The 14,756-nt window shown below is 41.8% G+C and overlaps 1 protein-coding gene across 2 annotated transcripts in view; it reads left to right on the top strand.

Annotated features, from left to right (window-relative positions):
* Window positions 1-14,756, top strand: part of ZNF148 (zinc finger protein 148) — a 216,228-nt gene that overhangs the window by 47,906 nt on the left and 153,566 nt on the right. For both annotated transcript variants that reach the window (XM_069224287.1, XM_069224288.1), the window contains one exon: window positions 5,832-6,174. In XM_069224287.1, coding sequence (XP_069080388.1) covers window positions 5,848-6,174 — 327 coding nt within the window. In that variant the 5' untranslated portion in view covers window positions 5,832-5,847. The remainder of the gene's footprint in view (window positions 1-5,831; window positions 6,175-14,756) is intronic.

Here is a 14,756-nt window from a genome sequence, read left to right as displayed (position 1 = left end):
AGAAATGCCCAGGTATTACTTCCCGGAGCAAGCGTCTCTCCAACAATGGGGGAAATAATATGTTACAAGAAAGAGTTTTTCTCATTCTGGTGGTCATGTATAAGGTTGTAAGGGCGGTCAGCCACATTATGCATCGAGCAGCTATTACCTGACTTGGGTCCAGGATCTTGGCCACTCCCAGTAAATTATCCCGACTTTGTCCTGGTGTTTTTGCCAACACAAATTCATCTTAACACCCTGATGGCAACAGCATGGAAGGAAACTAAGACACTCGGCTTGTTCACAAGTGCTTATGAGACAAGCTATGATTTGGAAGCAGGTTTTTGACCTTTCAAATCCCTGTATTTTCGAGATATACATTCACTGTAAGAATTTCAGATGTGTCTTACTGTCAGTGCAATTACATTAATAACCATTTAATATTATTTTTCTTTATTGAAATTCTTTTACAGCACTATTCACCCAAACGGGTGTCAGGGTGTGTTACATCACGCGGAAGTTAAACTAAGGGAATGACTCATAAGAATGTAATTCAATACATAGGAAATTTGACATAAGACAGGAAGGGTCACAGGGTGTAGGGGCAACATATAATTAATATTTTTAGACAATACATTTTAGGAGTGCTTGGTCTGGAGAAGCACAGTCAGTGATTAAAAACATGTATGGGGTCGGGACACAGTGGTTGCGATTGTCTGTACAAATAAATCTTTAATTTCTACCCAAAGAAACTATTAAACACACGGCTGAGGAAAAAGGGTTTTTGAAGTTTGCATGCAGCTCATTGATGTACCATTTAACAAATCAGTGTTCTATATTACAAGTTTAAATGATGGCATAGAGATAATACAAGGATCTCTGCAACAAAATCAGGAACTCGCTTGAGTTATCTACATATTACGTGCCTGCATTTTACACGTTGTGCTTCACAGCAGGCTTGATAATTATTTGTACAATTTTTTATGGTTTGTCTAACCTTTGACTAGATCGTACAAAAATCTTTACAGCAAGTGACTTGACCATCAGAGCATTCCTGCCATTATTATACTCCGGAAATTGCTGTGTACACAAAGATCTCTGCAATAGGCGCCTTAACCTACCAAGACACACACACATATATATATATATATATAATAATATATCTTTTTTTTTTTAAACCCTGTTTGTGACCAATTAGGTATTCTAGAACTGATGTATTGTCACATTTTTCTTTATAGACAATGTCTATAGGGCTGATTTTTTTAAAAAGAAATAAATGTATTTGTTGACTGTCAGATCGCACTGTGCAGGACTCTATTCTATTTCTGCTGCTACACCTTGAACCTTAATATATGTGATCCAGGAAAAAACTTTCTATTTCGAGCACTCATGACATGGATCCCACTGTGAGCTACAGATGGACCCAAATTCAGACCCTCTGGGTTGTGGTGTCTTTCTGCTGTCCTTAATCTTGAGTGCCATTACACTGTACAATCGGGAAAGTGGTTATTTTCCAGCACATAGAAACTGAAAAGGTAATAAAAAGCGCTGTCTAAAACATTATCGGACCTCTTATTGACCGGGGAGCTGCCCTCTCCGTGATGACTGAAACAGCTACTTTCTCTCCAGGCAGTCTCTCTAGCTAGAGATTACATTGAGTTCTTATCGCTTTGTGGTTATCTGTTTGCGTCTAAAAGAGGTTTGCTTTTTAAGGAGAGTGATCTAGGCGGTCTCTTCTTCCTTGAACATTTATTGACAATGCGGAAGGGTCTGTCCCATGGTATGGAAAGATAGCGGTTAGTTCATTCTTTGGAGCGACCAGTTGGAACTTCGCAGCTGTACATCACTTCCTACCTGTGCCTTCCGTACACTCATCTATAACTGAAGCCTTTGCTTGGCGCACTTGAAGATTAGTATGACAGAGAAATAGAAGTATTTGCAATGCAATGGGTCTCACATTTGTTCGACTTAGAGCTATTAGCGTTGTAAAGTCCTAAATGGACTTTTCTTACCACATAAGTTGAAAATGAAAAGTAATACATTTTTACATTAGCGAGTCAATTTAAGCGCTGCGCCATGAACATGAGCGTGAAGGAGCATTCAAAAGGAAATAGAAGTTCGCATGTAGTCAAATGTATCAGCAGTTATGCAATTATCTGTGTAACATTGTTGATGTCATGCAAAGTGCTTGACTACTGCCCAGCGAGATTGCGCTGCGTAGGAAATAAAAATAAAAAGTAGTCCAGAAGCCATACGGAAAACATGGAGCCTCGTATGTCTTCAGTAGTTTATCGGTGCTCTTGAGGAGGGCTAAACAGTGGAAAAGGCATGACGTATGCATGCCTTTCACAAATGAAATCAAGCAAACTGTAAAAGGCTAACCCATGAACCAACTAAACTGATGGACATGACATGGGCGTGGTTAAAAGCCCACAGAGATTACAACAAGGGCCAGAGCGCTTGGCGCTTGACCCTAAAAAGGGCAATTTTTCAGACAATTTTTTTTTTTAAATGTCCATGTTGTGTTTAGGGTCCTTTCCTGTTGCAGGCACTAGGCCTACCCACACAAGTGAGATACCGTTTTTATGGGGAGATTTACTAGGAGACGTGTGGGAATACAGAATAGTAGAACATTTATCACTGCCAATGTTATTTCTCTACATTTCTGCCTTACAGTTGGACAACAGTTTGTAAGAAAGGAGACATTTTGATAAATGCCCTCTGAAATATATATGGTAGTATATATACCCTCAATTTCAGAGATGTACAAATAAACACTGCTCACGAAGTCTGTTTCTGTTGTCTATTTCAGAAATGCATAGGTTTCTTTGATAGCCATTTTTCACTCTTCATATTTTACCATGTGATTTGCTCTATACCTGGTACACAATGAATAGCCATTGTAAGGTGCAGTTCATTTGTTGGCTTTGGGTACCTCAGATTCTTGGAGAACCTACAAAACCCTATATATTATCACAACCAGACGGGTCTAGCTGACTTATTGGTATATTACTTTTGTAAATCGCCCATCCTGACAAGAATTTACACAAATGAAAATGTCACAAATGGCTGATTTTTCTTACTCATTGTCAGTATTTTTTCATTTTAATAATTAGTTTCTTTGAGAAGACCTTGGGGGATCTACACAAATGACATGTTCCTGAATTTAGAATTTTGTCTACTCTTCAGAAAATTTCCGCATTACCCCAGTGTTTTACTGTGATTTCCATCACAAACTAGAAGTAGGTTAAAAGCACAAAAATTGGGAAAAACAGGATCCCTCTTTGAAAAACGCCAAAACTGTGAGAAACTAAATCGTTTTTTTGATTCAGCTCTGCATGTTCCTAATAGCGGGGAAAATGGTGACTTTAGCACAGCAAAACTTTTTTTGATACCATTTTTAGGAGAGAAAAAAACTGGCTTTTTTGTGGAGCATTGTTTTTACCCTTTTTCCCTAAAATCCCACAATGTTGGGATATTTTGGCTATTTGCATAGTCACCTTCAGTGAAATCCACAAACCCTGGGTACCACTGGAATCCCCAGGTTGAGGAAAAAAGGGCACACATTTGGCATAGATATCTTATTTGGAGAAAAAAAAGTTATAGATGCCCAAGTACAAATAGCCCAAAAAAGGGGTTTGCATTCTAGAGGGGAAAAAACTTAGCAGCCAAGGGGTTAAAGAGAGCCACAAAGGTTTAATAGTATCTTCAGTACTTTGGTATAGATGGAAGGACGGGAACAGTAGCAAGGTTATTGGTGCATGATCCTGAACGTCTTTTACAATGTGGAAACCGTGAGCATGGAGGGTCTTTGAGATGCATCCGACAGCAAGGTACCACAAGAAGATAATATGAAGTGTCAACCGATGTGCAACGTATGTAAACAAAATAGCCCCAAACACAACCCTAGATCTGTTTCATCCTAACTGGTCCACACAGTTCTTGATTGTTAGTATTGAACGCAAGGCTAATGAGCACAAGGAAAGCTACACGTTTACAACAAGCTTTTGCAATGCAATAGGTCTCACATTTTCTTGAGTTAGAGCTATTGGCATTGTAAATTCAGAACTGGACTTTTCTTGCCATATAAATTGGTCAACCCTGCCTCATAATTTAGTCTTTGCTTACCATGTTTTGGTGTTCAGTGGTGGCTACTGACATCAGAAATCACAAACCCTTGAGGAACAACAACAACAACAAGAAGTTGACTGCACTACCTTGAGTTATGTAAAGGTCTGAACAAAATTGGAAAATCTGGTTGGAAAAGTATTGCCTCACATTTCAACAAAGCCATAATGAAGTTAACAATAGCAGAGCAGCCTTAGAAGATTTATGGCCCCAATAAAGGAGATGAGCAATGCCTTATGTGCAGCTGTCTCTGATGGCTGGCAGGGAGAGGGCCTGGAGGGAGAGAGACTGGAGAGAGAGAGACTCCAGATGCGATGCTCTGCAAGTTTCACATCATTGCTTCTAGGTTTAGCTACATTCTACCAGAAAGGGCATGTTGTGGCTTTCATAAGCAGTGAGCTAAATGTTTAGGCACCGGGTGTTTCTATTGTAAAATAAGCTTATTTTAGGAGCCAGAGGTAAACGTGGACAGCACTGGAATAAAGCCAAAACAAATGTCAGCGACATGGGAGGAGGTGGGAAGAATGAAATGCTGCAGTAAAAAGCAGCCAGCTACCAGCCTAAAACACCAACAGTGAAAAGAGAGCAACAAAGAAATGACAAAAGTAGTCTGCAACAGATAAAGAAATCAAAGTGGAATAATACAGTAGTTGGTCACTGCTCTGAAACAGAAAAAGGAGGGAGAAAAAGACCACTAGCGAGTAAGAATTTTTAAAGGACCCTGCAACCAACAAATGAAATCTCTTTAAGCTGTAAGAAGTATACTAAAAGTATACGCAAGATTGAACGCTTACACTCAACCTAAAAATGATTTGTGAAAACATGAGCTAACAAAAAACGTGAGGCATAGACAAAGAGAGGGGTGGGGTGACAAAGATATGTGAGATGCAAAATTTGGCTAAAGTTAACAGGTAAAGATGAGCTGTAGAAATAAAGGAAAGACTACTGCAACTGCACCGAAAGAGCGGTAGACTGCAAGTCTGCCTTTATTAAAAAGGTGCAGGGGAAGAGGGGGCGAGAACAGGAGAGTTGAGCATTGCACAGACTAAAGTGGTCCAAGGAGAGCAATAAAAATATAGCCATAACATCCCTGGAAAGTAAACAGGAGAAACATTAGATTTAAAATGCATTTGGACATATTGTTTTGACTAGAAAAAAACAATGTTGTTGACCAGTTAATTCTTGTATATGGTAGGTCATGTGCATGTGCAGTTACTAAGAATGATATATTGTTTCCAAGCATTAGAGGGCGCTTATACATTTCCCTTTAATAGATGCCCTAATGAGGACACCTCTTTGGTCTGGATAGAGCTGTCCGAATAATAAGCAGTCCCTGCAGATGGACAAGATGACTAAGGGTAGGTTAGGATGATGGTAAGAAGGAGCCTGAATGACTGCGATGCACCATAACGCTTGACCTCTCCATAACCAGGAGCAGATCTCCCTGACCCACAAAATGCAGGTTTGTGTTCAGCTAACATTTCCTCTTTCTGTGTGGTTGCTGAAGGGGCAAATTTACACTTTACGTGCAACTTTCTTTTATATGCTTTCTGATGTTTTCCTTAACTGCTCAGTGGTAATTTTTCAGAGCTGGACTTGTGAGTAACTGTATTTGCATATATATATATTTTTTTTTACCTACGCATGCTTGAAGTTAACAAGAAATCAAATCAGATGGAATCCAATATTTTGACTAAACTGATCTGCTGTTGTTTCTTTTTTAGGTTACTGCATAAAGGAATGAGCGTAGAAGGCAAGCTACAAAGCATATTTCTTAAATGTGGTGGCATAGACGAAATGCAGTCCTCGAGGGCTTTGATTGTGATGGGTGGAGTATCTGACCATCCTTCAGGGCCCAAGGAGAGGCAAGAGGGAATTCACGGAAGCAGGCCATTGTCTCAACAAGTCGTCCTTGGTCCAAATCAGCTGTTGCATGACCCTGCTCTTCGGCAACCCCAGGATATGCTTTCACAGGATGAACTCATGGTGCAAGAAGAGACTGTAAAAAACGACGACGAAGAAATTGAGCAGCACCCTCAATCCCTGCCGTTTCCATTGAATCTTCCTGTAAGTAGTTTAGTTGTGAATAGCTTACAGTTACATTTAGCCTCTTTTTTTTTATTACACAAAAAAGATGCAGGCATGCTGACATTTGAGCGTTGAATCCAGACTAGGCATGGTATTAAAAATTCACAATTGACTATAAATGTTTGAAAATAAAGACCAAGGCAAGTTTCTATTTTTTGCACCATCAACACTTAGAGTAGTAGTAGAGTCCTCATGGTGGCAAGAAAACAAAAACTATTCTATTACTGTGGTTCTTAACCTTTTGACTTCTATGGACGCCCTCCTAATCATTATTGGAATCCAAGAACACCCACTGAATCATTATTGGAATCTGGGGACCACCATCAAGCCATTACTAGAAGCTCATGGTAACCAGGCTAAGCAATTGGGATGATTTAAACCTCAAAACAATTAACAAAAATACAAAAGAAATCTTTCATCAAATACACAATTAAGCAAATGATGAAATATTTTATTTAATTCACAAATATAAAAAAAATCACATTTTCATGTCAATGCAAATGTTGAGGCTTTTCTGAATCCAGCTGAAGCAATCCATCGTCCATACTACATCCTATTTGCTTCACTTGCACTGCTCCTATTGAATCAATCTGAGGATACCTACTTAATTTTTAGCCTCCAACTGCAAATTCCTATACATTGACCTCATGTTTTAACATTTTCAGTTTTGCTTCTCTATTTACACACACTTTTTTATTAATCTGTTAATATTATATAATTTTTTAAGCAGTTGTCTACCCCCTAATAGGCATCGCAGACCCCTAGGGGTACCCAACCACAGGTTAAGAACCACTGTTGTATGACGCAGGTTCTGTATTTTTGAACTACTCTAAACTCTTGATTATCACTTCATGTGTGTCTCATCTTACGATCTTCCCATCCTTTATAGGGTTTCTTAAAAAAATATTGTAGGGTGCTGGTACTGGGAAAGGTACCGAGGATTTTTACTAGCTTCTTCGATTTCATCAAGTTAGTAGGAATTTTAATTTTAAAAAGATGGCGAGGCTGCACTGTTTTCTCTGGTAAAGTGTTCTTAGTGATTAGGGCAAAGATACCAACCTTTGGCTTTGCCCCTATTCATTCCTTTGAGATTTGTTTGCTATAAAGGAAAGATGTTTAATAATGTGATGTGGCAACCCAATGTGACAACATAATCAACAGTGAAATAAAATTTACAGGTTTTCCTTTTGGATTTATTTTTCCTTTGGAAGCATAGTCTACCATGTTTTTGAGATCAGTTTGTCATCCGATAATTGTAATATAGCTCTGCAGGTTTTTTTTTTGATTCATCACCCAAGCTATTCATTGAGTAGTGTACATGGGACAACAGGTGTAGTACACCTGTTGAGATTGCATGACTTGCCTATCCATACACATCAAGTGCACACCACGAATTAGCCCTTTGCAATGCTAAAACTCGGGGATCAGCACTTATGCAGCTACTGATATACTTACCTAGTTTCTACGTTTTTCAGGTATTTGCCTCCTTCTTTTGAAAAGTGAATCACCCCAAGGAGATCAGTGGCTAGTTCTTTGGTTTTGTAAGTGGCTGATGAAGAAGAACTAGACCAGCACTTGCATAAAACACACAAACAGCCCCTCTATCATGTAGGCAGGTTAGTTGGAAAAGTAGAATCGTTTGACTGCAATTTTTGTGTAAATAAGAGTTTGAAGAGCTCACCAGATAATGAATCACCTGCATTACATGGCAATTTGTAAAAAAAAAAAAAAATCCTTTAAAAAGTGTGTACGTAAATGCGTCTTTCCTTTTAACAGCAATGTTTTAAATGTTTGCTGTTTTTTATTCTTTTTTTCTTTTTATCTCTGGGTAGCATAAATATAGTGCTGATAAAATAGTGTACCTGCACTTCCAAGCAAGATAACATTTTAGATTCTGGGTAAATCTGATTTGGACTAGGAGATACAAAATGTATAGGTTTCTTTCATTCCTAATAGCCCTATGAATTTTTATAGCCATGGAATCATTTTTATACTTACTGTGAACTTTAGGACCGCATATTTTTTACCATTGGTAGTCTTTCATTTTGATTTCATTTGATTCTTTTTTCAAAAGGCTCTCTGCTGCCCTTGGCTACGTTTGTGCTATAGAAATACCATATACATGCATGTTTGCTTCTTATTCAGCTGCTTTTCTTCATCTTGTTGTGTCTGCCCCTCCTCCAGAAGATAGTTTTTTTTTTTACCATCCTTTTCACTGGATGATTTGTATCCTTCTTCTGCTCCCATTTCAGGAAACTATTTATTTTTCTTTTGGCATTTCTTGCGAGAGTTTGTGTTTTCTTGCTCTGTTCCTTGTGTACACATGAACAAATTCCCCCACCACATCCCTACCCAGATCATCCATTGCTTCCCCCACCCTGCCCTGGTTTTTGTTTTATTTTTAAGACCCCCAGTGGTCAAGCTCCTCTGTTGCTCGCCTGTATTTTTCTTTCTGCACTTACTCCTCGAATGCACCCCACCCCTCCTGTTCCATTTGATGTGATTGAAGGGCTGGCAGTTAGAATTTGCCAGTCCGTTTCAAAGCACGCTTTAGTGCACATTTTAATTTTGTATTTAGTTAATTAACTGCTTCAAGTTTGGAATTCCTCATCTTTGAATGAAAAATTAAAAAATGTAAACATAGGTTCGGTGGCATGTGTAGCTGCAGATACACATGCTGTGCATAGTCCGCCGTCTGGTGTTGGGTCGGAGTGTTACAAGTTGTTTTTCTTCGAAGAAGTCTTTTCGAGTCACGAGACCAAGGGACTCCTCCTCCTTTGTTTCCATTGCGCATGGGCGTCGACTCCATCTTAGATTGTTTTTTTCCGCCATCGGGTTCGGACGTGTTCCTTTTCGCTCTGGGTTTCGGGACAGAAAGATAGTCAAAACTTCGGAAAACTACGTCGGTATTGTTTCGTTCGGTATCGGGTTAGATAGAATCGACATCGAATCGTGAAGAGCTCCGGTAGCCCTTCGGGGTAACTTCGACCACACGTCGGGGCCTGGTCGGCCCGACCGCGTGTAACATCGACACCGATGGAACGGACCCCGTTCCGATTCTGTCCTAAATGCCACAGCAAATATCCATATACAGACCAACATTTGGTCTGTAACTTGTGCCTGTCGCCCGAGCACAAGGAAGAAACGTGTGAGGCCTGTCATGCGTTTCGGTCCCGAAAGACGCTCCGTGACCGAAGAGCCAGAAGGTTGCAAATGGCGTCCACGCCGACAGGACAACGAGGGTTCGAGGAACAAGGAGAAGAAGAGGAAGCCTGCTCCATCCATGAATCGGACTCGGAAGAGTTCGACGTCGAAGAAACCGTGAGTAAGACGTCAAAACAAGCACCACACGGGAAAACAGACAAGGCCCAGGGGACGCCACTGCCAACAGGCCATGGCTCAACCCATAAAATAGGTGACCGTCCATCGGCACCGAAAAAGGGCGAACCGGTGCCGAGATCGTCCGACTCGGGTCGAGACACAGGCACGCAGCAATCTCGGGACCGAGAAAGTGCTGCCGAAAAGGGTCGACGCCGAGACAGCGGAACCGAAGCTGCTCGACGCAGAGACAGCGGCACCGAGGATGATCGACGCCGAGAAGGCTCGACTACAAAAAAAGAGAAAATTCTCCTTGGAGCCGAAAACAAGCAAAGACACAGTTTCGGTGCCAAAACGCCCAGCAACCGAACCGACTGCCAGCTCGTATTCAGAGGAACAATCACTGTCCTCTCAAATGCGCAAACACAGATTTGAAGAAGAGTTACAAACCACTGACGTAGACCATACCCAGAAGCGGATCTTCATACAGAGTGGGACAGGGAAGATCAGCTCTCTTCCCCCAATCAGGAGGAAAAGGAGCCTCGAGTTCCAAACACAAGAACAAACACCACAAGCAAAAGTGGTGAAGAAAGTAACTCCACCACCCTCTCCTCCACCTGTAACTCATACATCACCGGCACAAACTCCGTCACATTCACCAGCTCATACCACCATGAGCCAAGATGACCAGGACGCTTGGGACCTATACGACGCCCCAGTATCAGACAATAGTCCTGAGTCGTACCCTACCAAGCCCTCACCACCTGAGGACAGCACAGCGTATGCACAGGTGGTAGCTAGGGCAGCAGAGTTCCATAACGTGTCGTTACACTCAGAACCTGTCGAGGATGACTTCCTTTTCAACACCCTCTCCTCCACCCATAGCACCTATCAAAGCCTGCCTATGCTCTCGGGAATGCTAAGGCACGCAAAACAGATCTTTAAAGAACCTGTCAAAAGCAGGGCGATAACTCCACGGGTGGAGAAAAAATATAAAGCACCGCCCACGGACCCTGCTTTTATCACATCACAACTGCCACCAGATTCAGTTGTAGTAGGGGCAGCTCGCAAAAGAGCCAACTCGCACACATCAGGCGACGCCCCACCTCCGGACAAAGAGAGCCGCAAGTTCGACGCAGCTGGAAAAAGGGTTGCTGTACAAGCTGCAAACCAGTGGCGCATCGCGAACTCTCAGGCGCTCCTAGCGCGATATGACAGAGCCCATTGGGATGAGATGCAGCATCTCATCGAGCATCTGCCCAAAGAATTACAGAAACGGGCAAAACAAGTAGTTGAGGAGGGACAAAATATCTCTAATAACCAAATACGCTCCTCTATGGATGCAGCGGATACAGCTGCAAGAACAATAAATACCGCGGTAACCATAAGAAGGCACGCATGGTTGCGCACATCCGGGTTTAAACCCGAGATCCAACAGGCAGTGCTCAATATGCCGTTCAACGAACAACAATTGTTTGGACCCGATGTGGACACGGCAATTGAGAAATTGAAAAAGGACACTGACACAGCCAAGGCCATGGGCGCACTCTATTCCCCGCAGGGCAGAGGCACTTTTGGCACATTTCGCAGAACACCCTTCAGAGGGGGGTTTCGGGGTCAAGCCACACAAGCCAGCACCTCACAATCAACACCGTCTACCTACCAGGGACAGTACCAAAGGGGAGGCTTTCGGGGCCAGTACAGAGGGGGACAATTCCCTAGAAACCGGGGAAAATTTCAAGGTCCCAAAACCCCTACAACCAAACAGTGACTCACAAGTCACTCAACCCCTTCACACAACACCAGTGGGGGGAAGACTAAGTCAATTTTACAAAGCTTGGGAGGAGATAACAACAGACACTTGGGTCTTAGCAATTATCCAACATGGTTATTGCATAGAATTTCTCCAAATCCCTCCAAATGTCCCACCAAAAACTCAAAACATGTCAAAACAGCATTTAGACCTTCTGGAATTAGAAGTTCAGGCATTACTGCAAAAGGACGCAATAGAACTTGTACCACGTACACAAAGGAACACAGGAGTTTACTCACTGTACTTTCTAATACCAAAAAAAGACTAAACACTGAGACCAATCTTAGATCTCAGAACACTAAACATCTACATCAAATCGGAACACTTTCACATGGTCACGCTACAAGACGTATTACCACTGCTAAAACAACAAGACTATATGACAACCTTAGATCTAAAGGACGCGTATTTCCACATACCGATACATCCCTCGCACAGGAAATACCTAAGGTTCGTATTCAAGGGAATACATTACCAATTCAAAGTGTTGCCGTTCGGTATAATAACCGCACCAAGAGTATTTACAAAATGCCTAGAAGTAGTAGCTGCACATATCAGAAGGCAGCAAATACACGTGTTCCCCTACCTAGACGATTGGCTAATCAAAACCAACTCCCTAACAAAGTGTTCACACCACACAGAGTATGTCATACAAACCCTCTACAAACTCGGTTTCTCCATCAACTATGCAAAATCACACATTCTGCCGTGCAAAACACAGCAATACTTAGGAGCGACAATCAGCACAACAAAGGGGATAGCCACTCCAAGTCCACAAAGGGTTCAACATTTTTACAAGGTTATACAAGCCATGTATCCGACACAAAAAATACATGCAAAGATGGTATTAAAACTCCTAGGCATGATGTCTTCATGCATAGCCATTGTCCCAAACGCAAGACTGCACATGAGGCCCTTACAACAGTGCCTAGCATCGCAATGGTCACAGGCACAGGGTCACCTTCTAGATCTGGTGTTGATAGACCGCCAAACATACATCTCGCTTCTATGGTGGAACAGTATAAATTTAAACAAAGGGCGGCCTTTCCAAGACCCAGTGCCACAATACGTGATAACAACAGATGCTTCCATGACAGGGTGGGGAGCACACCTCAATCAACACAGCATCCAAGGACAATGGGACGTACATCAAAGAAAGTTTCATATAAATCACCTAGAATTGTTAGCAGTATTCCTAGCGTTGAAAGCATTTCAACCCATCATAACCCACAAATACATTCTTGTCAAAACAGACAACATGACAACAATGTATTATCTAAACAAACAGGGGGGAACACACTCGACACAGCTGTGCCTCCTGGCACAAAAGATATGGCAATGGGCGATTCACAACCACATTCGCCTAAGAGCACAGTTTATTCCAGGGATCCAGAATCAACTAGCAGACAACCTCTCTCGAGATCACCAACAAGTCCACGAATGGGAGATTCACCCCCAAATTCTAAACACTTACTTCCACATTTGGGGAACACCTCAAATAGACCTATTTGCAACAAAGGCGAACGCAAAATGCCAAAACTTCGCATCCAGGTACCCACACAGGCAGTCTCAAGGCAATGCTCTATGGATGAATTGGTCAGGGATATTTGCATACGCTTTTCCCCCTCTCCCTCTCCTTCCATATCTAGTGAACAAATTGAGTCAAAACAAACTCAAACTCATACTAATAGCACCAACATGGGCAAGACAACCCTGGTACACAACACTACTAGACATGTCAGTAGTACCCCATGTCAAGCTACCCAACAGGCCAGATCTGCTAACACAACACAAACAACAGATCAGGCATCCAAACCCAGCATCGCTGAATCTAGCAATCTGGCTCCTGAAATCCTAGAATTCGGACATTTAAACCTCACCCAAGAATGTATGGAGGTCATAAAACAGGCTAGAAGGCCATCCACTAGACACTGCTATGCAAGTAAATGGAAAAGGTTTGTTTGCTACTGCCATAGTAATCAAGTTCAACCATTACATGCATCTCCAAAGGATGTAGTAGGATACTTACTATATTTGCAGAAATCAAATCTGGCCTTCTCTTCCATAAAGATACACCTCGCGGCAATTTCTGCATACCTGCAGATTACCCATTCAACTTCACTATTTAGGATACCTGTCATTAAAGCGTTTATGGAAGGCCTAAAAAGAATTATACCACCAAGAACACCACCTGTTCCTTCATGGAACCTCAACATCGTCGTAACAAGACTCATGGGTCCACCTTTCGAACCCATGCATTCTTGCGAAATGCAATTCTTAACGTGGAAGGTTGCATTTCTCGTTGCCATTACATCTCTAAGAAGAGTAAGCGAAATTCAAGCGTTTACTATACAGGAACCTTTTATTCAAATACACAAAAATAAGGTAGTTCTAAGAACTAATCCTAAATTTTTACCAATAGTTATTTCACCGTTCCACTTAAATCAAACAGTAGAACTACCAGTGTTCTTTCCACAGCCAGACTCAGTAGCTGAAAGGGCACTACATACATTAGACATCAGAAGAGCACTAATGTACTACATTGACAGAACAAAACTAATTAGGAAAACAAAACAACTGTTTATTGCATTTCAAAAACCTCATACAGGAAACCCAATATCAAAACAGGGTATAGCCAGATGGATAGTTAAGTGTATCCAAACCTGCTACCTTAAAGCAAAGAGAGAGCTGCCCATTACACCAAAGGCACACTCAACCAGAAAGAAAGGCGCTACCATGGCCTTCCTAGGAAATATTCCAATGAACAAAATATGTAAGGCAGCCACATGGTCTACGCCTCACACATTTACTAAGCACTACTGTGTAGACGTGCTATCCGCACAACAAGCCACAGTAGGTCAAGCCGTACTAAGAACTTTATTTCAAACTACTTCCACTCCTACAGGCTGAGCCACCGCTTTTGGGGAGATAACTGCTTACTAGTCTATGCACAGCATGTGTATCTGCAGCTACACATGCCACCGAACTGAAAATGTCACTTACCCAGTGTACATCTGTTCGTGGCATTAGTCGCTGCAGATTCACATGCGCCCACCCGCCTCCCCGGGAGCCTGTAGCCGTTTGGAAGTAATCTTCAACATTTGTACATTTGTAAATATATTACTTAAACTTTATTTTGTACATACTTATTCATTCCATTGCATGGGCACTATTACTAACATACACAACTCCTACCTCACCCTCTGCGGGGAAAACAATCTAAGATGGAGTCGACACCCTTGCGCAATGGAAACAAAGGAGGAAGAGTCCCTCGGTCTCGTGACTCGAAAAGACTTCTTCGAAGAAAAACAACTTGTAACACTCCGACCCAACACCAGACGGCGGACTATGCACAGCATGTGAATCTGCAGCGACTAATGCCACGAACAGATGTACACTGGGTAAGTGACATTTTCATTATGCTGTGCGC

This window comes from Pleurodeles waltl, chromosome 3_1 (genome assembly GCF_031143425.1).
Source record: "Pleurodeles waltl isolate 20211129_DDA chromosome 3_1, aPleWal1.hap1.20221129, whole genome shotgun sequence".
Taxonomy (NCBI): domain Eukaryota; kingdom Metazoa; phylum Chordata; class Amphibia; order Caudata; family Salamandridae; genus Pleurodeles; species Pleurodeles waltl.
The sequence above is the reverse complement of the archived record's forward strand: the minus strand, read 5'-3'. Positions and strand labels throughout refer to the sequence as shown.